General features: G+C 42.4%; 1 protein-coding gene and 2 pseudogenes across 1 annotated transcript; 1 reads left to right on the forward strand and 2 right to left on the reverse strand.

Moving 5' to 3' along the window:
- Nucleotides 1–2,013: 2,013 nt before the first annotated feature.
- On the reverse strand, nucleotides 2,014–8,130 carry SAP18 (Sin3A associated protein 18). Its single transcript, XM_069601687.1, has 4 exons — nucleotides 7,861–8,130; nucleotides 7,635–7,744; nucleotides 3,961–4,083; nucleotides 2,014–3,735 (listed from the first exon to the last, which is right to left on the reverse strand). The coding sequence occupies exons 1-4, from the start codon at nucleotides 7,987–7,989 to the stop codon at nucleotides 3,579–3,581; spliced, it is 519 nt and encodes a 172-aa protein (XP_069457788.1). The 5' UTR covers nucleotides 7,990–8,130; the 3' UTR covers nucleotides 2,014–3,578.
- A 10,166-nt stretch (nucleotides 8,131–18,296) lies between these two features.
- Nucleotides 18,297–18,986, forward strand: LOC138446774 (large ribosomal subunit protein uL16-like; annotated as a pseudogene).
- A 451-nt stretch (nucleotides 18,987–19,437) lies between these two features.
- On the reverse strand, nucleotides 19,438–21,657 carry LOC138446611 (ornithine aminotransferase, mitochondrial pseudogene; annotated as a pseudogene).
- Nucleotides 21,658–22,346: the final 689 nt, after the last annotated feature.

The following is a 22,346-nucleotide window of genomic DNA, read 5'->3' on the forward strand; positions in this document are numbered from 1 at the left end:
AATTTTTTAGAACAACTTGTTTAAGCAATGGTGCTTCCCCAGTGGCTCAGCGGTAAAAGAACCCACTTGCCAGTGCAGGAGACCCTGGTTTGATCCCTGGGTCAAGAAGACCCCCTGGAAAAGGAAATGGCAACCCACTCCAGTATTCTTGCCTGGGAAATTCCACGGACAGAGGAGCCTGGAGAGCTACAGTCCATGGGGTCACAAAGAGTCGGACACAACTGAGCAACTAAATCTAAGCAATAAAGTACACACAAGGACACACAGACCTCACTGGCTGCTCTGATACTAAAACCAGAAGCCATGACCGTATTATTTAAAAGAGGCGTTTGGTTTGTACAAAGACAACCAGGTCCACATGCTCCAGATGACGTCCCTTGGCAGAGTCTTCACAGACAACGGCTTCACTGCCAGAACAGGACTGGTGGAGCTGGGTGGACGCCAGCCTGAAGGGAGCTGAAGACAACAGCACTATTTCTGGAAACGTTTCCAGTCATCCATTGTTGGCGTCCTCGCTTCACAGCCCACATTGCGAGCTGTTATTTAAAGCAGGCCTCCATTTCAGCTGAAGTGAAGATTTAGCCACTGCCTGCACCTCAGTGCTGAAGGTGAAATGAGATCAGGCACCACTCAGCACTAACATTATAACTGCTTGGTCACACTGAAACTAAGTTTGGAATTTGCGATAGAACAGAAACAGGCTGAGTTCAGCTCTATTTAAGAGTAACAGAGTTTACCTAACAGTTTTAACTGCTTTCTTTCCCCTTCACAGCTACCCCTATAGGCACAAACACAGAGCTGATGTCTGAAACATTACCTCACCCAGTGACCACTATGAGCATGAAAATGTAAGTATAAACTCAGCACTGACTCCCTACTGAGGTAAGGACTGAAGATGCTAAGCTCCTGTGCTTGCTTGCTTTAGTCACTCAGCTGTGTCCAACTCTGTACGACCCCATGTACCCCCCTGCCAGGCTCCTCTGTCCATGGGATTCTTCAGGCAAGAACACTAGAGTGGGTGGCCAATTCCTTCTCCAGGGGATCTTGGAATCCAACATGTATCTCCTGCATTGGCAGGCAGATTCTTTACCCACTGAGCCACTGAAGAAGCCCTGCCAAGGTCCTAAACCCTGTGAGGAAACTGAAAAGATGTCACAGGCAATAAGCATTCTCTACTTCACCCCACAATGGGAAACCACAAGAGCATGAGGCAGTCAGGACACTGAAGGCCAAGCACGGTGCTGTCAGGGACCATGAGACAGCTCAGTTACTACCTCAAAGCCATACTTGGACAGCCAGAGGTAAATAAGGACTAAGTACAAGTCTTTTGAGTCTTAGCATTATATTCAATGATAAATTCACTAGATATTGTTTAACTGTACTTTTGGTGGAAGATCACAACCTTTAAAGGAAAAATTCCATGTTGGAACACGATACATGGAACGGTGATCAAGAGCACTAATCGGAAATACAAATCAAAACCACAGAGATTAACAACTCACCTGTCAGCATGGTTACCATCGAAAAGTCAAGAGATAAGTGTTGGCAAGTGTGAAGAAAAGCTATCTGCACCCACCTGTTCACTACCGCATTATTTATTGATACAATATCCATGGTATGGAAATAACTAAGTGTCCATGGGTGGGTGGACAGATAAAAAATTGTGCAACAGATACACACACATTCATTTTTTGGCTGACTAATAGCCAAAAAATGAAGTCTTGCCATTAGCAACAACATGGATGGCTTATGCTGAGTGAAATTACAGAAATACCACATGCTCTCACTTGTATGTAGAGTCTGAAAGAGAAAACCCAACAAGACCCAACTCATAAATACAGAGAGCAGATTGGTCATCAATAGTGAGGGGTGGGCAGGAAGGGTAAAGGGGGTCAACATATTGTAACTAGACTTGTCATCAGTTTGTAGTGTATACAAATAAATTATGCTGTATACCTGAAACTAATATATTGTTATATATACCAATTTTACCTAAAAAAAAAAAAATCCATGTTGAAACAAAGCAAATAAGCCACTTTATTTTCAGCCAGTGGGAGAGTAACCTGGAATAATTACAGGAAAGCCCCACTGGAGGAGTTAATACCATTATGAAAAGTTGGCTTGGGAAGTCCTGTATTGACTTCCTGTCTTCATCTACAGAGTACATTGTTTCTTCTCCACAAACAAAAAGGATGGTAATTAATCATGGTTCCTCTTCTCTAATATATCAGGTTTAAGTTAATTTTATGACTTACGGAGCTCAAGCCTAGCTGGTCTGAATGAATAAAGCACTGAGGGGTTTGGGGCAAAACTCAGTGGAGAAGAGGCCCTAGGTCTGGGTTCCAGGCCCACAACTGTCACCTAGGTGCTAGCTGACTGACCCCAATCCTACAAGTGTTAGGTTTCCAAGGCTGCTTTTGTCTGTACAAGATCAAATTACTACAGTCTTACTTTGCTAGTAATATATATTTTTTAATTTGGGGATACACAGTTTCCAAGTTTTCTATGCAACAGAATGAAGGTAATAGGCCTTAATCACATACTGCACACTGAGACTGAACTGTTCTGTGGACGAGACAGCGCCCGTTCTGTTTATGTTTTATAAAGTCCTACTTTATGGCTAACTTTATTATTAGTCTTCACACTCCTGTAGGCTGTCACTTCTATTTTACAAATTTTAAACAAAAACAAATTCAGGTAACTTGTCCAAGATGCTCCTAGCATAACCAGGATTTAAATGTTCAGCCCACCTGGTTTTAACCACTCTGTATACTGCCTCAAATCAGACATGAGTCAGTCCCAGCACTGAAGAGAGTGTGTGAACACCCCTGCTTACTCAGCTTGACCTCATCCCAGACCCTCTCCCATGCTCTCAAGTTTCCTCTTTCATTCTCCCTGCATTTTCAGATCTTCAAGGTAAATCTATCCTTATCCTAAGTTCTAACCCTTGTTCCTCTATACTACTTCCTGCCCTCAAAATGCTCTGTTTTCCCCATTTTAAAGAGTAAACGTCCTCACTGTGGCAGCTTTTCTCTAACTTATCACACCCTGTTTCAGGCAGGCCACTCTCTTCAAACACAGACAGCTTCTTCAACTTGCCTCAGCTCAGACTGTTCCAAAACACTACAGCTGTACCCCCTCATTCCCACAGGTCCTCTTCCCAACTCCATACAAGCTTCTAGGTGACAAACCCGTTCCATTTAATATAATATGGCTTTCTTGTTCTGCCCCATTTGGGCCAAAACATAGCAACTCCATTATTTAGCATAAACAAGCAATACTATATTAAACCCCAAACCCAGGCCCCATTAACTTTCACACTCATAATGATTGCAACATATATTTAACAATACAGTTTTACATAGAATGCTAAGAGCACTTTTCATATTTTACAGAACTTGAAACATATGGAGTTTCTATTAATATACCATAGCAAAGCCAAATCTAATTCCTAAATAGATGCATTACAATTTGTTTATAGAGTTTAAAGGCTTAATGGCAATAGGAGGGGAGGAAGAAGTGAAAGTTTATTTTACATAACTGACTGGAAAATAAATTCAAGAAAAAGCAAGTACAATTTAATACGGTCTCATGCGCCCTGAAGAAGGTGGTGCCCGGTTTGGAGGGGTAATCGCTATGTCCAGATAGTCTCCTATTTGGAACTTCTGCGACTGCAGGGTCATGGAGTCATCAGTCCCCTTTCTCCCAGACATGGTGCTGCCAATCTCCTTTACTCTGCAGGAAAGCAGATCAACTGTTATAGGGTGGCTGAGCAATGACACTGTGTGTCCCCTAAAAAGTGAATGTGGGGCTGGATTTGCTCCATGATCTTAGAACACAATAAAAATGTAATACATAATAATCTAAACTAGATAGTAAAATAATATGGATTATTCCTAGCAGCTAAAACATACTGAAATCCAAGAGATTATAAGGAATTAAAAATGAAAAGTTACCTACCGATAGCCAGGCCTTTTAAGATCCGTAAAAACAATTGCAAAATTGAAGTGTGTGCCTTTTTTTCTGGCTTCTGGGTAGACTTCTTTTACTAAACTAGTCAATTCTTTCAAGGTTGCATCCATCCTGAATATTTTTAAGGAAAAAAAAAGACAATCAGCAATAATGTAACAAGGATACTGACATATAATGAACTAGTTACATGTATCTCAATTGCAACTTTGTTAGAAACTGTCAAGGTCTCACAACTGAATTTTAAAGCACCTAATAATACTGCTGCTGCTGCTGCTGCTGCTGCTGCTAAGTCGCTTCAGTCGTGTCCGACTCTGTGTGACCCCACAGACAGCCTCCTGTCAGGCTCCCCCGTCCCTGGAATTCTCCAGGCAAGAACACTGGAGTGGGTTGCCATGTCCTTCTCCAATGCATGAAAGTGAAAAGTGAAAGTGAAGTCGCTCAGTCCGACTCTTACCAACCCCATGGACTGCAGCCTACCAGGCTCCTCCGTCCATGGGATTGCCCCCAAATACTATTTCCCCTTATCAGCCTCAGTGTTTGAAATTTTCATGAATGAAGGTAGACTAGACTGGTAGTGTGCTAAAGGGACTTCAAAATTACCCCCACTACCTTTGCTGCTATGCAACATCTCACTGGCCTAGTGATTTATCCACTTAAGGATAACTAGTCCAAATTAATCCAAATTCTCAAATTAACTGTTTTTCATTATTTCAGAGGCATACTTTTCTACATTTTAGCATCTCTGAAATTGGAGTGCATCTTAGAATCAATGTATCAGGAAAGCATGTTCATAAAGATTGTGCATTGTTTTCCTTTCTAAGACTGAATGTTCTGATGATTTCTGCAATAGATGGAAAAGCCAACGAAGCACATGGAATTTTCAAGGCTAAGCACAGGCTCCTTTCACAATATATATTCCTGCCCTGCCAATTTCTATTTGAACTGAGAACTTTATATAGACCTTGAGCCAATATGACACAATCTGGAAAACTCTCCTAAAATATTAGCATCAGGTATTAGGAGCAAAAGTTTTTGAACTGTCTTCTTCCCTGACACCTGGGAGCATGAAATGGAGGAAAAGGAACTTGGCAGCAGCACTGTCTAAGGGTGCTCTACAGTGACCCGGGATGCAAGGCACCCGTGAGGAGCCCTAAGGCATTAAGCAGGGGGTCAAACACCCAAGAAGTCATCTAGTTTTAACTCAGTTCCCTATTTACACCAGCTCCACTACATCACATTCAGGTAAAAAACCATGGCTTCAGCTGCACTGAGAGCAAAAAGGCCACAATGATCACATCACCTTTCCTCCTCTACTGCTGCTGAATCCTTCTCAATACACCCGAAACAACTCTACAGTGTCCCCCAAATATGCCCTTCTTCTCATATGACCATCACCCTCTTAGATGCCCAGGTCACAAACCTAAGAGTGGTAAAGTTCTTCCCATTGCTGGCCTGTTATTTCTACCTCCTAAAGACAGATCAAGTAGGACTTCCCTGGTGGTCCCGTGGCTGACTCCAGGATTCCACTGCAGGGGGCACAGGTTTCCATCCCTGCTTGGGGAACTAAGATCCTGCAAGTTCTGAAGTGCAGCCAAAAGACAGATCAATCTATTTTTTTCCTCCATTCCCACCATCAGGCTATATTTAACCTCTCATTATTCAAATCTCTGCAAGAGTTCCTGGTGACTGTAAGGGTCAATTTTATATGTCAACTTAGGAAACTACAGCTCCTAATTATTCAATCAAACAAACACTAAGGTATGTGTTTTTGAGACAGGATCAAAAATCTATAATCAGTTGACTTTAAAGTGATTATCCAAGATGATCTGAGTAAATTTCATTCAATCAATCAGTGGGCCTCATTCAATCAGGTTGAAAAGGCTTCATACTGGACCTAAGACTTCCCTGAAGAAATTCCAAAAGCTTATGATGGAGAGTTCCAGCCACAGACCTAGGCAATCCCCACAACTATGTGAGCCATTTCTTGCTCTGTCTCCTATTGGTCTGTTTTTCTCACTGAACCCTATTTCAGTAATTGAGATAATTCTCTTCCAGTAACCTGTTTAGTGACCACCCAAGCACAAGATCTATCACTCCTGGGGTGGGGTGTTCCCCCAGCTCCACACAGTCCCTTGGACTTTAGCCAATTCAACTAGCTTCTGCTGGGCTCCTCACTCCTCTTTCCTGGACTTATCTCAAGGCCACCTACTTTGGCCCCTCAATCTATTTCTACAAATTGGGAATCCCCAATCTTCCCTCATTGCTGCTTCTGGAATGACAGCAGGGCTCCATTCTGTCCCTCACCAACATCCAGTCTGTCCACCATTTTGAGGTGTAAGATAAGGTTGTCTTGTTTGGTTGCAGTTTATGGACAGGACAATTGAGGACGGGATTTAATTTTTTGTAATTTTTTTTTCCTTGATTGAGAGTAGAGAGTGTGGCACAATCTCACCCTCCATTTATTCCATCTGCTTTCTTTTGGAGATTGAGTTTACTCTAGAGAGGGGGTGTAACCCTCTTTATACTCTTCAGTCAAAGCAAGTATCTGGCAAGTAGGAACTCTAAATTTATTGGAGGAAATATAGACTAATCTGAACAGAAGTGTTCATCAATCTGTTAATAAAAGTTCTTCTCTGTAAGTTAAATCGACCTTCCTGAGCTGTTTTCCTGGAATAATACTGAACTGGAATCATACTACATAAACTTAGCTGAACATAAATCATACTGTAATCCCACCGTGTTCACCAGCAGACAAGTGGACAGACAAGATGTAGCAAAGCCTTCCAATGAAACGTTATTCAGTCAGTCATAAAAAACAATCACGTTTTTTCATATCCTTAATCATCAATAAACCTTGATTATAAGTGAAACAGGCCAGACACAAGACGACAAATACCATATGGGAGCATTTATATGAAGTACTTAAAAGAGACAGATTCACATACATAATGGCGACCAGGGGAAATGAAGAATTCCCATTATTACCTACTGGGTACAGACCTGTTGTAGGGAATTTAAAAGTTTTGAAAATAGATAGTAGTAATGGTTGCACCGAAATGTACCCTGAAACAATTAAAATGACAAATGTCACATATTTTACATTAGGCATATTTTAAATAATTATACACCTTTTACTGCTACTATAAAGCCACTGTAACGTCAAACCAAGGAACTGCATACGGCTTGCTGTACGTAACGGCCCTAGTAAGACGTGGGTAGTGAAGGTACACAAACATTCAGGGGGAGACCCTCAGTAAACACATCAAAAGCTTCTCCATTAAGCACATCAAAATCCACCCGGTTTCGTTGTTTTGAAGCGCGTTTTAGCACACGCGCGCTCTATGAGGACGACGAGTATCACCCAACAGCACCACTCCCCTCCCCAAATTATTCTAGCGCCACCCTCTACCAAGAGCCCCTTGGGAGCCGCTGCGGTACTGGACGCTCGACGTGTCACTTCCGTACCCAGCAGCCACAACAGTGACAGCAGTCCTGGGTCAATTCTTTACAACCCAGAAGTTTCAACGTGAGCGGCTGAAGTGCCACAAGACGAGTTAACACCATTTCCTCACCGAACCTCGACCTCCCGCGAGCTGCCTCCAGAGGCCCCGATCCGAGGAGAGCCCAAAGGCGGCAGGCGGGCCCCCGGCCCCCTGACTCACCAAGTATAGATCTGCAGCTCGCTGGACGGCACGTTTCCGCGGGAGAACTCGTCCATGCGGTGGTGGCGGCCGTTGTTGGTGGTGAAGACGCGCAGGAGCAGCGGGCAGGTCTGGGGGCGGGACAGCGGGGAGTCAGGAGGCTGCACGCGCGGTCCCGACCCTTCCCTCCGGCCCCGCACCGCCGCCCCACCTCCCCAGGGACCCCTGCATCTCTCCGGACCCTCACCTTCTCCCGATCGATGGGCTTCTCCGGCTCCTTCTTAATTTCCTCCTGGGTAACGCGCGACTCCACCGCCATCTTCCTTCTCCGGCCCGCAAGACGCTCGCTCTGACCTCCGACCCCGGCAGAGAGCATGAGAACCAAGCCTCTCGCGAGGATACGCTCGAGGTTTTATATATGACCGGCTCGAGGGCGGGGTGTCTCCCGGCGCAGGCGCACTAGCTATGCTAAGCTCTAGCCCGTTAGGCGCGCCTGCGTGTTGCCTCCTGGGAAGGGGCGGGCACTGGCGTCGTGGGCGGGGCGCTGAAGGAGGGGCTCCGCCGCAGGGGGACGGCCTGAGGGACGCGGACGCGGGACTGCGGAAGCTGAGAGTGAATGCGCGCTCGGAATTGTAGTGGGCGGCCCTCAGGGCGGAGGCCGGGGCGCTGTTGTGTGAACTACAGTCGCTAACCGGAAAAGGCGGGTAGACCTGATTAGATTAAAAAGAGGAAAAACAAAATTTAAGAGAGGAGCCGACTGGGAGGAGACGACTGAGAGGCGTGTGGTGGCCGGAAAGCTGGTATCCAGAGCGTCCATGGACTCCTGGAGAAAAGCACGGTGGGAAGTGGGGGAAAGAGTTGGAAAGGTGCTTTAAAACGAAGAAGTCCAGGAGTCCGGTCAACATCGAAGGCTCTGGAGCGCAGGGCTAACCTGGACCCTCTAAAACCACAGGGACTGGCTTTTCAGGAAGAAAAATTATGACCATCCTAGACAGCATATTTAAAAAACAGAGACATTCCTTTGCCAACAAAGGTCAGTTTAGTCAAAGCTATGGTCTTTCCAGTAGTCATGTATGGATGTGAGAGTTGGACTTTAAAGAAAGTTGAACCCTGAAGAATTTATGCTTTTGAACTGTGGTGTTGGAGAAGACTCTTGAGAGTCTCTTGGACTGCACGGAGCTCCAACCAGTCTGTCCTAAAGGAAATCAGTCCTGTATATTCATTAGAAGGACTGATGCTGAAGCGGAAGCTCCAATACTTTGGCCACCTGATGCGAAGAACTGACTCACTTGAAAAGACCCTGATGCTGGGAAAGATTGAAGGCGGGAGGAGAAGGGGAAAACAGGATGAGATGGTTGGATGGCATCACCGACAGATGGATATGAGTTTGAGCAAGTGCAGGAGTTGGTGAAGGACAGGGAAGCCTGGCGTGCCGCAGTTCCTGCGGTCGCAAAGAGTCGGACACCACTGGGCGACTGAGCTGAACTGAATACTTCAGACGGACTACACGCGCTGGCTTGACAGGAGACGCGTGACCTGTGTTGTGGGTAGACGGGATTCTCTGAGGCTGGCGCCCTGGGCAGAGGGTCGCATGGTAACAGTGAAGGTGCCTGTACTTCAGATGTAAGAGTTCCGTTCTATGGTGTGTACTCTAGAGAAAAGCTGGCTCAAGAACATCCTCAGACGTTACAGGAATAATCCTGGCTGGTTTTTCATGAGAACGAAAGTCTGAAACCACCCAAGTGTCCAAGGCTCGAATACTTCACTGAGTTGTAGTAGGCCAGGCAGCAACAGAACTCCCAAAAGCAGTTGATGTCACTGCAACCAAAAGGAACACACTGTTGGGTTGGGCCAAAAGTTCGTTAGGTATTTTCTGTAAGGTGGCTCTAGTAGCACTTAGTTGTCTTTACTTCCTTTGAAACAGTTTTGTTAGATTATGTTGTCATATCAGCATGTTTTTTTAAACAAAAAAAACTTAAAAATGGTGAATTTTTGTGTAGCCATTTAAAAACTATTAACATGCTCCATTAATATAACCAAGTTTGGTTATTCTCAGCTAATGTCTCCATCTCTGGATCTCTGTCAACGTCAACTGGTCTACCTAAAGATGGAAGGAAAACATTTTCAGTGTATTATGCTTTCCTGGTGGCTCAGATGGTAAAGCATCTGTCTACAATGTAGGAGACCCGGGTTTGAGCCCTGGGTTGGGAAGATTCCCTGGAGAAGGAAGTGGCAATCCACTCCAGAGCTACTTCCTAGAAAATCCCATGGACAGAGGACCCTGGTAGTCTACAGTCTTATGGGGTCACAAAGAGTCGGACACGACTGAGCGACTTCACTTTCACTTTATTTCAAGAAAGGTAAAAATGCAAATAAAATACACACACAAAAAAAGATTTGTGCAGTGTATGGAGAATGTGTTGTAACTAATCAAACATGTCAAAAGATGTTTTCAGGATTTCCCTGGTGGTCCAGTGGTAAAGACTACACTCTCCCAGTGCAGAGGATGTGGGTTCAGTCCTGGCCAGAGAACTAAGGTCCCACTTGCCACATAATATGGCCAGGAAAAAAAATCTTTTTTTTTTTTTAATTTTTAAAAAGAACTGGTTTGCAAAGTTTCTTGCAGGAGATTTCTCGCTGTACAATGCTCCATGGTCAGGTAGACCAGTTGACATTGGTAGAGATGGAGACATTAATTGAGAACAATCAAGATTGGTTATGTTAACTGCTTTGATGTTCAGGTTCCCCATAAGTTAAGTGACAAAAACCTTGGCCGAATGTGGAACAGAAGAGATCTTGTGGCACAGAAGATGAGCCACCACCAACCACACCAAAGGCCAGTCTTCATCCAGAGGTGATATGTATATGGTGGGATTGGAAGGGAGTCCTCTGTTATGAGCTCTTTCCTTGGAAAACCAAGCAATTAGTGCCAACAAGTACTGATCCCAGTCAGACCAGTTGAAAGCAGCACTGGACGAAAAGCATCAGAATTAGTCAACAGAAAATGCATACTCTTCCGTCAGCAAATGCATACTCTTCCATCAGCATAATGCAAAACTGAGTGTTTCTTTGATGACCAGGCAAAAACTGTTAGAGCTTGGGTGGGAGGTTCTGATTTATCAGCTGTATTCACCAGATATTGCACCTACAGATTTATATTTATTTTGGTCTTTGCAAAATTCTCTTAATGGAGAAAATTTCAACTTCCTGAAAGATTGTAAAAGGCACCTGGAACAGTTCTTTGCTTAAAAAGATAAAATGTTTTGGGAAGATGGAATTATGAAGTTGCCTGAAAAATGGCAGAAGATAGTGGAACAAAATGGTGAATATGTTGTTCACTAAAGTTCTTGGTGAAAATGGAAAAATATGTCTTTTATTTTTACTCTAAAACCAAAAGAACTTTAGGGCCAACCGATAACTAAATGAAATAGTATGAAATTCACAAACATGGTGCTGGGTGTAAGAAGCAAAAGACAAAGGAATATTTACTGTGTGAATCCATTTTTATAACATCCCAAGGCAGGCAGTACTGGACTATATTTTTTAGGATGCATTTCCAGGTGATTTAACTGTAAAAAGAAAAGCAGTGAAATATTTATCACAAAAATCTGACTGGTAATTACCTGAGCAAAGAAGGGGACTGTAATCAGGGAGGGGCAAAGGAGGTGCTTCTAGAGTGTTGGCAACCTATTTTTTGACCTAGTGGTGGTTACACAGCTGTTTGATTTTAAATTATTCTTTAAATAGCACATTCGTGTTGTACATACTGTTCTCTATGAATGTTATTTCTTGCTATTTTTAAATTTTAAAAATAATGCCTATAAATCAATAACAAAAAGACAATCCAATAGAAAAGTGAAGAAAGACATGATCCGTGTTTCATAGGAGAGAAAATACAAATTACATAAAAACATGGAAAAAATGCCCAGCCTCATAAGTAATCATAATGTGCATTTAAACCACAATGAAATAACATTTCAACTCAACTAGACTGGCCAGAATGGAAAAGTCTGGTGACCAAGACCAAGTGCTAGCAAGTTTATGGTGAAAAGGGAATAATTATGGACTACTGCCATCCACTTTGGAAAAACCAGTATTACCTAGAAAGATTGGATATATGAATACCTTAAGAGGCATGTTCAGTTCAGTTCAGTCGCTCAGTGTCCAACTCTTTGCGACCCCATGAATCACAGCATGCCAGGCCTCCCTGTCCATCACCAACTCCCGGAGTTCACTCAGATTCACGTCCACCAAGTCAGTGATGCCATCCAGCCATCTCATCCTCTGTTGTCCCCTTCTCCTCCTGTCCCCAATCCCTCCCAGCATCAAAGTCTTTTCCAGTGAGTCAACTCTTCGCATGAGGTGGCCAAAGTACTGGAGTTTCAGCTTTAGCATCATTCCTTCCAAAGAAATCCCAGGGCTGATCTCCTTCAGAATGGACTGGTTGGATCTCCTTGCAGTCCAAGGGACTCTCAAGAGTCTTCTCCAACACCATAGTTGAAGAGGCATGTATTCCACTCCTATTAGTATACCCTAGAGAAACTAGGCAGGCGGACTCCCATCCACTGTACCCAGGCAGACTTATACCTGATCACCATGCAACGTGCTGAATAATGTTATTATAACATCTTTATTCATAATAACTGGAAACATTCTGAATGTCAAGAGTATAGAGTGAAATAACATGAAGACTTGAAATGAATGGAAAACATTGAAACTGGAAGAACCTCGTAACCTTTAATTGGTGATATGGGTAGATTTAGTCTTTTAGATACAAGCTCTCATTTTGGACCTTTCCAAATAACAAGGTCTCATCAAAACAATTTATCAATACCTTGAGTCAGTGGAACTGCAACGTTATTATAGAACATTTAAGGTAGCTCTTCAGGCATCCCTTAATCTACCTAACTTGGCCTTCGAGGTCCAGATCTGAACACATGTTATAATATTAAAGTTTATGTATCCTTTCTCTTTCTCTTTAGAATTTACTCAAATGAGTGTTACACTTCTAAGTGTATACCCAAAAGAATTGAAAGCAGGGACTGAAATGGGTGTTTGAACACCAATGTTCATAGCAGCATTGTTCACCATAGTCAAAATGGAAAAAAATAAGTGTCTGTTGACATATGAATGGATATAAATACTATGGAACATTATTCTGCCCCCAAAAAGAATGATGTACTGGTACTTGCCACCAAAGGGATGAACCTTGAAAACATTATGCCCAGTGAAATAAGCCAGACATAAAAGAGCAAATATTGTATGATACCACTTATATGAGGGACCTATAATTGGCAACTTCATAGGTAGAAAAAGTAAAATATAGGGGTTAACTGGGCCCGGAAGGAGACAGGAATGGGGAGTTATTACTTATTGGGTACAGATTTTCTGTTTGGGACGATGAAAATTTCGGGAAATGTACAGTAGTGATGGTTACATAACATTATGAATACACTTACTGTCACTGAATTGTACATCTAAAAATAGTTAAAATCATATATTATGTGTATTTTACCACAATAAAACTTTTTTAAAGAGTTAACATTTGAGGTATGTGAAAATCAAGGTGTCAAAGTAATCAAGGTGTCTTCACTCTTTTCTCCCTCTTTTTCTTTTAACATATTCCAGCATTTTGAATTGAGAAAAAGGTAAATTATCCTGGTTAAAGTCAGAAATATGTAATGTGAAGTTTTACAGAACACTTCTTAGTGACTATAGCTCCTTGGCTATTTCTGCTGTTGAGATTAAGAAGGACAGCTTCTGACAGCAGGAAAATAGGTATTCATGAATATGTACAAAACATGTTACTGGAAAAGATTTGATGGAACATATTTTTTATAGAATTTTCTGACTTGATAAATGTTGTGGATTATAAATTTGAATCTCTCTGGAGGCATTATTAAACCTTATCAAATTTTTCCTTCAGGTTTATCTGTGGGAGACCAGATGTATGGAATTTATAAGCATAATATTTATTTTGAGGGTTCTATTTCAAAAAAATGTGTATGTAAACACTCTCGGTAAAGCATCTGCTTGTTTCCAGGAACAGATAAAATACATGACAACAGACTGGTTCCAAATAGGAAACAGAGTACGTCAAGGCCTTATATTGTCACCCTGCTTATTTAACGTATATGCAGAATATATCATGAGAAACTCTGGCCTGGAAGAAGCACAAGCTGGAATCAAGATTGCCGGGAGAAATATCAATAACCTCAGATATGCAGATGACACCACCCTTATGGCAGAAAGTGAAGAAGAACTAAAAAGCCTCTTGAGAGTGAAAGAGGACAGTGAAAAAGTTGGCTTAAAGCTCAACATTCAGAAAAAGAAGATCATGGCACCTGGTCCTATCACTTCATGGCAAATAGATGGGTAAACAGTGGAAACAGTGTCAGACTTTATTTTGGGGGGCTCCAAAATCACTGCAGATGGTGACTGCAGCCATGAAATTAAAAGACGCTTACTCCTTGGAAGGAAAGTTAGGACCAACCTAGATAGCGTATTGAAAAGTAGAGATATTACTTTGCCAACAAAGGTCCATCTAGTCAAGGCTATGGTTTTTCCAGTGGTCATGTATGGATGTGAGAGTTGGACTGTGAAGAAAGCTGAGCCCCGAAGAATTTATGCTTTTGAATTGTGGTGTTGGAGAAGACTCTTGAGAGTCTCTTGGACTGCAAGGAGATCCAACCAGTCCATTCTAAAGGAGATCAGCCCTGGGTGTTCATTGGAAGGACTGATGCTGAAACTGAAACTCCAAAACTTTGGCCACCTCATGCGAAGAGTTGACTCATTGAAAAAGACCCTGATGCTGGGAGGGATTGGGGGCAGGAGGAGAAGGGGATGACAGAGGATGAGATGGGTGGACCGCATCACCGACTCGATGGACGTGAGTTTGAGTGAACTCCGGGAGCTGGTGATGGACAGGGAGGCCTGGCGTACTGTAATTCATGGGGTTGCAGAGTCGGACACAACTAAGCGACTGAACTGAACCGTACTGAACCATTCCCAGAAGAATTTAGCCTAGAGCCAGTATAATTATTACTGAGAAGGTAGGTTGTTTTATATTACCCTAAAAACTGTATTTTTTACAAATGAGCATACATGCCAGCTTGGCATTAGCACTATAGGCAGTGCTGCCATGAGCCAGTCCTGATATTCCTGCTACTGCTATTGCTAAGTTGCTTCAGTTGTGTCTGACTCTGTGCGACCCCACAGACAGCAGCCCCCCAGGCTCCCCTGTCCCTGGGATTCTCCAAGCAAGAACACTGGAGTGGGTTGCCATTTCCTTCTCCAGTGCATGAAAGTGAAAAGTGAAAGTGAAGTCGCTCAGTGGTGTCCAACTCTTAGCGACCCCATGGACTGCAGCCTACCAGGCTCCTCCGTCCATGGGCTTTTCCAGGCAAGAGTACTGGAGTGGGTTGCCATTGCCTTCTCCCTGATATTCCTAAATGGTCTTATTTCATCATCTCTAGTCATTCTTCACATTACAGCTGAGGGTGGCTGGTAGCATTTTTCAAGGCTACTGATACTACAGCACACTCTGAGATATGGGGTTTGGGAATCTGCTTATTAACCCCTTTTCTGGTTCTCAGAACCATCTCATTTACGGTACATTTTAAGCCAGTGGGACAGAATAAGTCATATTTGCTTTTCAGAGATTTTAAATATCTCTCACTTTTAAAGTGACCCCCTATTTTAAGCATCTAAATGATTAGATTGAAAATGATTTTTAAACAGATACCCTATCCCTGAAGAGTTTGCAGAGTGTCTACAACTTAGAAGCAAGTTGTAGAAGGCAACTTAAAAAGCTTAATTTATGGTAAAAAAAGATTAAGGCTTTGAAGTTAGATAGATCTTAAACTTTAGTACAGTCACTTGCTAGCTGGTTAATCTTGAATCACTTAACTGCTCTGACTCACAGATTCCTGATCTGTATTGTTTTTGTTGTTCAGTCGCTAAGTTGTGTCTGACTTTCTGCAACCACATGGACTGTAGCATGCCAGGCTTTCCTGTCCTTCACTATGTGCCAGACTTTGCTCAAACTCATGTTCATTGATGCCTTCCAATCATCTCATCCTCTGTCGCTCCCTTCTCCTCCTGTCCTCAGTCTTTCCCAGCATCAGGGTCTTTTCCAGTGAGTCAGTTCTTTGCATCAGGTTTCCAGAGTATTGAAGCTTCAACTTCAGCATCAGTCATTCCAATGGAATATTCAGGGTTGATTTCCTTTAGGAGTGACTGGTTTGATCTCCCTGCAGTCCAAGAGACTCAAGAGTCTTCATTAGCAACCACAGTTTGAAAGCATCAGTTCTTCATTGCTCAGTCTTTATGGTCCAACTGTCACATCTGTACACAACTACTGGAAAAAACACAGTTTTGACTATACAGACCTTTGTTGTCAAAGTGATGTCTCTGCTTTGTTGTCAAAGTGATGTCTCTGCTTTTTAATATGCTGTCTAGGTTTGTCATAGCTTTCCTTCCAAGGAGCAATTCTCTTTTAATTTCATGATTGCAGTCACTATCCACAGTGATTTTGGAGTCCAAGAAAATAAAATCTGCCACGTTCCACTTTTCCCCATCTATCTGCCATCAAGTAATCTATATTAGGATAACAGAATACCAAATAACCTGTTATGAAGAATAAGTGCATCTAGAATAGTTGGCATAATGTCTGCACTCAACAAATGTGAGCCAGGGTAATCACCACCATCATCTTGTCCATTCTGTTTCCTTTTGCAGTAAGTCAAGGGGGATGCAAAATAAGAGGCTAATTTTCTGTCAGCTCCCTCTGTTGCTCAAGGGTAGCTGATTTCATGAAAGTTTTCGTGAAAACGTCATGGAAAAAGCATTGCTGCCATTATTACTTAATTATATATTTTTGCCCATTCACTACCATGCACATTCAAATATAAATGTACTAATCCTAGGAATTCCCTGACAATCCAGTGGCTAGAAGTTGGCGCTTTCAATGCCTTGGCCAGGTTCAATACCTGATCTAGGAACTTAGATCCCACAAGCCACACAGCACAGCGAGGGTGGGAGAGGTGGAGTAATAATCTTCAATCAAGCAACATACTGAGAGTATGCTTATTCAATTTTTTCTTTTTTAAAATTTGCTACAGAAATTATTTTGTTTAATTATTTAACTAAAATCTGTAAGGAGTGCCTTTTGGGAGAGACTTGGGGTGGCTCTTCTGATTCTGATTCTAAGGTTACATGTGACAAGGGGATTTCCCTGGTGGTCTAGTGGTTAAGATGCCACATTTCCACTGTAGATTCAATCTACTGTACAATCTATTTAATTCCACTGTAGGTTCAATCCCTGGTCAAGGAACTAAGAATAACAAATAAAAATAAAGTTTTTAAACTATTTTTAAAAAAAAGATTGCACATGAAGAAAGATCTCCAATAATATGTTGCTTCTTTAGGATTGGGAAATGTATGTGAACAGATTCATTTGTGATATTGAGGTCCACAATGGCATGAATAAAAATTAAGGCTTTGCTTTACATATATCAGACAGTAAAATATGGGTTAAATGATTAAAGACATTTTAAAGTGTTGAGATAAGTATCTCAATATCATATTCTCACCTTTTAGATTTATGTGGCAGTAGTAACAATAGTATTTAATGATTATTGTATCAGTTATCTTTTTATTGCTGTGTGACAACCACCTGAAAACATGGACGCTTAAGACAACCATTTTATTTGGACTGGCCTCAGCTAGGCAGTTCTGGTCTTACCTGGTTTCCCTCATGTAATTGTGGTTATCTGATAGCTCATCTTGGGAGAAGTGGGGTAGGTGGTCTGAGGTACTTCACCTCTCTCTCTGTCTAGCTGATGGCTCTAGCTGTTGTTTGAGCCATTTGTCTTTCCCATCGTGGTCCTGGAGTACCAGTAGAGTCAGAACAGAAGCTTAAGCACCTGACTCATTAGTTACACAGATTCGTTTTTGCCACATGCTGCTGGACAAAGCAAGTCACAAAGCCATGCCAAGAATCAAGAAACAGAGAAATAGACTTCACTTCCTGGCCAGTTATAGCTGAGACACACTACAAAGGGGCATGCACATAGGATGGAGGAATTTATGGCCAATTTTTAACAGTCTACATACTAAGCACTTTTACATTTTTCATGCATTATCGCATTTATTTTTCACAAGTATCCCATGATATGTGTAAATTATTAAATTTATTTTACAGATGAGAAAAAAAAACACTGGGATGTTATATAACTTAACATTTCTAATCTAGAAAATATTTATTAAGAGGTGTTAATGACTGAAACTATAATAATAATAGAATGTCATTTTTAAAGGAAGGATCGTTGTTCAGTCGCTAAGTCATGTCCCAACTCTTTGCAAGCCCATGGACTGCATCACGCCAGGGTTCTCTGTCCAGCACTATCTCCCTGAGTTTCCTCAAACTCATGTCCATTGAAAGTCAGTGATGCCATCCAACCATCTCATCCTCTGTAGCCCCCTTCTCCTCTTGCCCTCAGTTTTTCCCAGCATCAGGGTCTTTTCCAATGACTCAGCTCTTCACATCAGGTGGCCAAAGTACTGGAGCTTCAGCTGAAGCTGAAGCTTCAGTCCTTCCAGTGAATATTCAGGGTTGATTTCCTTTAGAATTGACTGGTTGGATCAAAAGGAGGGACAGCTCTTTCCCTTTGGCATGCCACTGAAGATCCTGGTGTTGCCATGGGCCGCCACCCTGCCCAGTGTTACTGGTATTGTAAGAACAAGCCGTACCCAAAGTCCCGCTTCTGCCGAGGTGTCCCTGATGCTAAGATTCGCATCTTCAACTTGGGGCGTAAGAAGGCCAAAGTGGATGTGTTCCCACTCTGTGGCCACATGGTGTCAAATGAGTATGAGTAGCTCTCCTCTGAAGCCCTGGAGGCTGCCCGTATTTGTGCCAACAAGTACATGGTGAAAAGCTGTGGCAAAGATGGTTTTCACATCTGAGTGCAGCTCCACCCCTTCCATGTCATCCACATCAACAAGATGTTGTCTTGCGCTGGAGCTGATAGACTCCAGACAGGTATGCGGGTGCCTTTGGAAAGCCCCAGGGCACAGTGCCCAGGGTCCACATTGGCCAGGTCATAATGTCCATCCGCACCAAGCTGCAGAACAAGGAACATGTGATTGAAGCCCTCCACCAGGCCAAGTTCAAGTTCCCTGGCCGCCAGAAGATCCACATCTCTAAGAAGTGGGGATTTACCAAATTCAACGTGGATTAATTTGAGAACATGGTGGCAGAAAAGCGACTCATCCCAGATGGCTGTGGGGTCAAATACATCCCTAATCATGGTCCCCTGGACAAATGGCAGGCCCTGCAATCATGAGCATCAGCGCTGCCCCCTCCTTAATCATGCTCACCAATAAATGCTATTTCCTGTCAAAAAAAAAAGAGGGACAAAATATTATAAATTAATTCAATTATGTTTTTAAAATATGGGCACACATATACACAAACATTTTGGGAGGAAATAATTTACAAATTCTTCTAAGTTAGAAAGTAATGATAGAGAGTTGTGATTTCCATCTTTTTTATGTTTTCCATATTTTTCCACATTTTTATACTAAGTATATATTAACTTCTAGAAATGCAAAAGTAATGCTTAAAAAGTAAATCTCTGAAAAAACTCACAAGAAGAAATAGATGATCTGAATAGACCTTTGTCTATTACAAGGAATTGAATCAATGACTAATAACCTAACACAGAAAGCAACAGTGGGTTCACTGGTGAATTCTATCAAACACTTAAGGAAGAAAGTATACAAATGCTATACAATCTCTTTCAGAAAATAGAAGAGAGAATACTTCTTTTTTTTTTTGACATTTCAGACATGAGATTTATTTTAAAGATGCACTGAAAACAAACACTTTTTACAAATTATATGGAACACTTAAAATATAATCTAGGAATACTGGACATTAATTCTTAATTCAAAGTAATGACGTTCACAGAATACGTCTTGGTGCCAGCCAATATGGAGTTGACTTGTGTCAACTTAATCATTCACCTTGCTAAAATTCAGTGATTATGATTCAACTTTATAAGGTTAAGCAAGTCTTCCAGGCAATACTAATATAACTTTCTCAAATACAAACATTTGTACCAGCAAGGAAATTATTAAAATGTATATAAATTATGCTGAGGGGCTTGATTAAAAGGCTGTCTATATAGAAAGGCACCTCAGCTTACAAAGAATACAAGCACAAAAACACTTAATCGAATATAAGATGCCAGGACATTCTCTTAGTTAGGTTACATAGCAAACTGCATGTCTATAAAAGTCATTCTGTTATATATGAACTGAAAAACATATATATATATATATATATTTTTTAAAAAAGCCTTTGACATGGAGGAGTGAAATATGCCTGCATTAAGCACAGAAACTCAGAGCTTTATGAACTGCATGTCTCCAGCTGGCTCCCAGGCGCCACTGAAAACTGTCGCCACCCTCAGAAAGACAGGATGGTCTTGTTAATGATCTCCACCGCCTCTAGAATCTCATCCTCCTTGATCACAAGTGGGGGTGCAAACCTGATGATGTCGCCGTGGGTTGGCTTGGCCAGAAGTCCATTATCTCGTAGTCGCAGACACACCTTCCAAGCATCACAATCTTTGGTTTCTCTGATAACAATAGCATTCAGTAATCCTTTTCCTCTTACAGTCGTTACAACATCAGAAGGCAGCTTCATGAGTTCATTTCTCAAGATGATACCCATTTTCTCTGCATTTTCAGCAAGGTTTTCTTCTTCCAAAACCTCCAGCGCCGCTATGGCCACCCGGCAGCCCAGCGGATTGCCTCCATACGTAGAGCCATGTTCCCCTGGCTTAATGGTCAGCATTATCTCATCATCACACAACACTGCGGACACAGGGTATAAACCACCAGAAAGTGCCTTTCCTAGAAGGACAATATCAGGTCGGACATTTTCGTGGTCGATAGCCAGCCATCTCCCAGTTCTGGCTAAGCCTGTCTGTATTTCATCGGCAATAAACAGAACCTGGTGCTGGGTGCAGAGCTCGCGGACGCCCACGAGGTAGCCTGGATCTGGAACAACAACGCCCGCTTCACCCTGGATTGGTTCCACCATGAACGGGGCAACGTTTGGGTCCTGAAGCGCACGCTCAAGGGCAGGCAGATCATTATACGGAATGATTTCAAAACCCGGCATAAATGCTCCAAAACCATCATAACTGGTTGGGTCAGTGGAACTGGAGATAGCAGACAATGTTCTACCCCAGAAGTTTCCAGCTGCAAAAACAATCTTTGCTTTGTATTTCGGGATCCCCTTGACAGTATACCACCATTTACGAGCAAGCTTGCAAGCAGTCTCTCCAGCCTCCACTCCTGTATTCATAGGAAGAACTTTGTGGTAGTTGAAAAGTTTAGTAACATACTCTTCATATTCACCAAGCACGTTATTGTAGAAAGCCCTAGATGTTAAGGTCAACTTGTCCACTTGACTTTTCAAAGCATCCACAATCTTTGGATGACAATGCCCCTGGTTGACAGCACTGTAAGCACTCAGAAAGTCAAAATATTTTCTGCCTTCAATATCCCATACGTAAATGCCCTTCCCTCTCTCCAGGGCTACAGGTAAAGGATGGTAGTTGTGGGCACCATATTTAGATTCCCGTTCAAAAATGTAATCAGAGGACGGAGGGCCTTGAACGGTTTTTTTAGTTGCAACAGATGTAGCAGAAGCCACTGAAGAATGAACTCCACGACCAAGGCCAGCAACAGTCTGCAAACGCGCTAGTTTGGAAAGCATGATGTCCTCAAGTGGGAATATCACCGACCAACTAGCCTGTCCTCCCACAGCTGAGATTACAACAAGGATTTTTAACCCGAGATCCAGGGACGTCTTCAGAAGGTCCAATGACTCCTTCACCAAAAGATGGAGCAGAGTCTAAGAGGAGGCTAGTATGACATCATCAAGAAAAATCTTTTCATCAAGAGTTCCCTTCATTAGATCAGCTCACTCCAGGCTGTGCATTTAACCCAGGCTCCTGGCGGCACCTCCAAGGCCAGCACGGGGACACGCGGCGTCCAAGGATCATCTGCCGAGAGAATACTTCTTAACTCGTTCTGAAGGCCAGTGTTACTCTAATACCCAAACCAGACAAAGACGTTACAAGAAAGAAAAACAACAGACTGATATTTCTCATAAACATAGATGTAAAATACTTACCACATATTAGCACATAAAATTCAAGAATGTATAAAAAATAATGCATTACGACCAAGTGGAATTTGTCACAGATAGGTGACTCAGGGAGTATGATGCCCCCAGCTTCATCCTTCTTTCTCAAGATTGCTTGGCTCTTGGGGTTCTTTTGTGGTTCAAACAAATTTTAGGACTGTTTTTAATCTATTTCTGTGAAAAGTGCTACTGGAATTTTTGTAGGAATTGCTTTTAATCTGTAAATTGTTTGGGGTAGTATGGACATCTTAACAATATTAATTCTTCTAATCCATGAGCATAGAATATCTTTCCATTTAGCCAGACCCTCAGGCAGCAGCTTCTAAAAGAATGAAGTATATACAGCCCTGTGGGAGGGTGAGTGTAAGCCCTATTGGCCACCAGAGTCTGGCTATTGTAAAACCTGGGGCTCCAGACACACATGGAAGCTTTTCTGGGAGATACCAGTGTACTGGAGAAAGATAGCGGGAGAGCACCCAGATGGTCCACAGGTCATATTTATTCCGTCT

The sequence above is a fragment of the Ovis canadensis genome, chromosome 10, assembly GCF_042477335.2.
Source record: "Ovis canadensis isolate MfBH-ARS-UI-01 breed Bighorn chromosome 10, ARS-UI_OviCan_v2, whole genome shotgun sequence".
Lineage (NCBI taxonomy): Eukaryota > Metazoa > Chordata > Mammalia > Artiodactyla > Bovidae > Ovis > Ovis canadensis.

What these genes read in the sequence shown, in the direction of transcription:
- SAP18 (XM_069601687.1), bottom strand. Translation starts at nt 7,989, where the DNA reads ATGCTCTCTGCCGGGGTCGGAGGTCAGAGCGAGCGTCTTGCGGGCCGG. An exon ending in AGCCCATCGATCGGGAGAAG is followed by an intron (nt 7,745 to 7,860) that starts GTGAGGGTCCGG and finishes TCCCGCCCCCAG; the next exon opens with ACCTGCCCGCTGCTCCTGCG. An exon ending in CTTAAAAGGCCTGGCTATCG is followed by an intron (nt 3,736 to 3,960) that starts GTAGGTAACTTT and finishes GCTTTCCTGCAG; the next exon opens with AGTAAAGGAGATTGGCAGCA.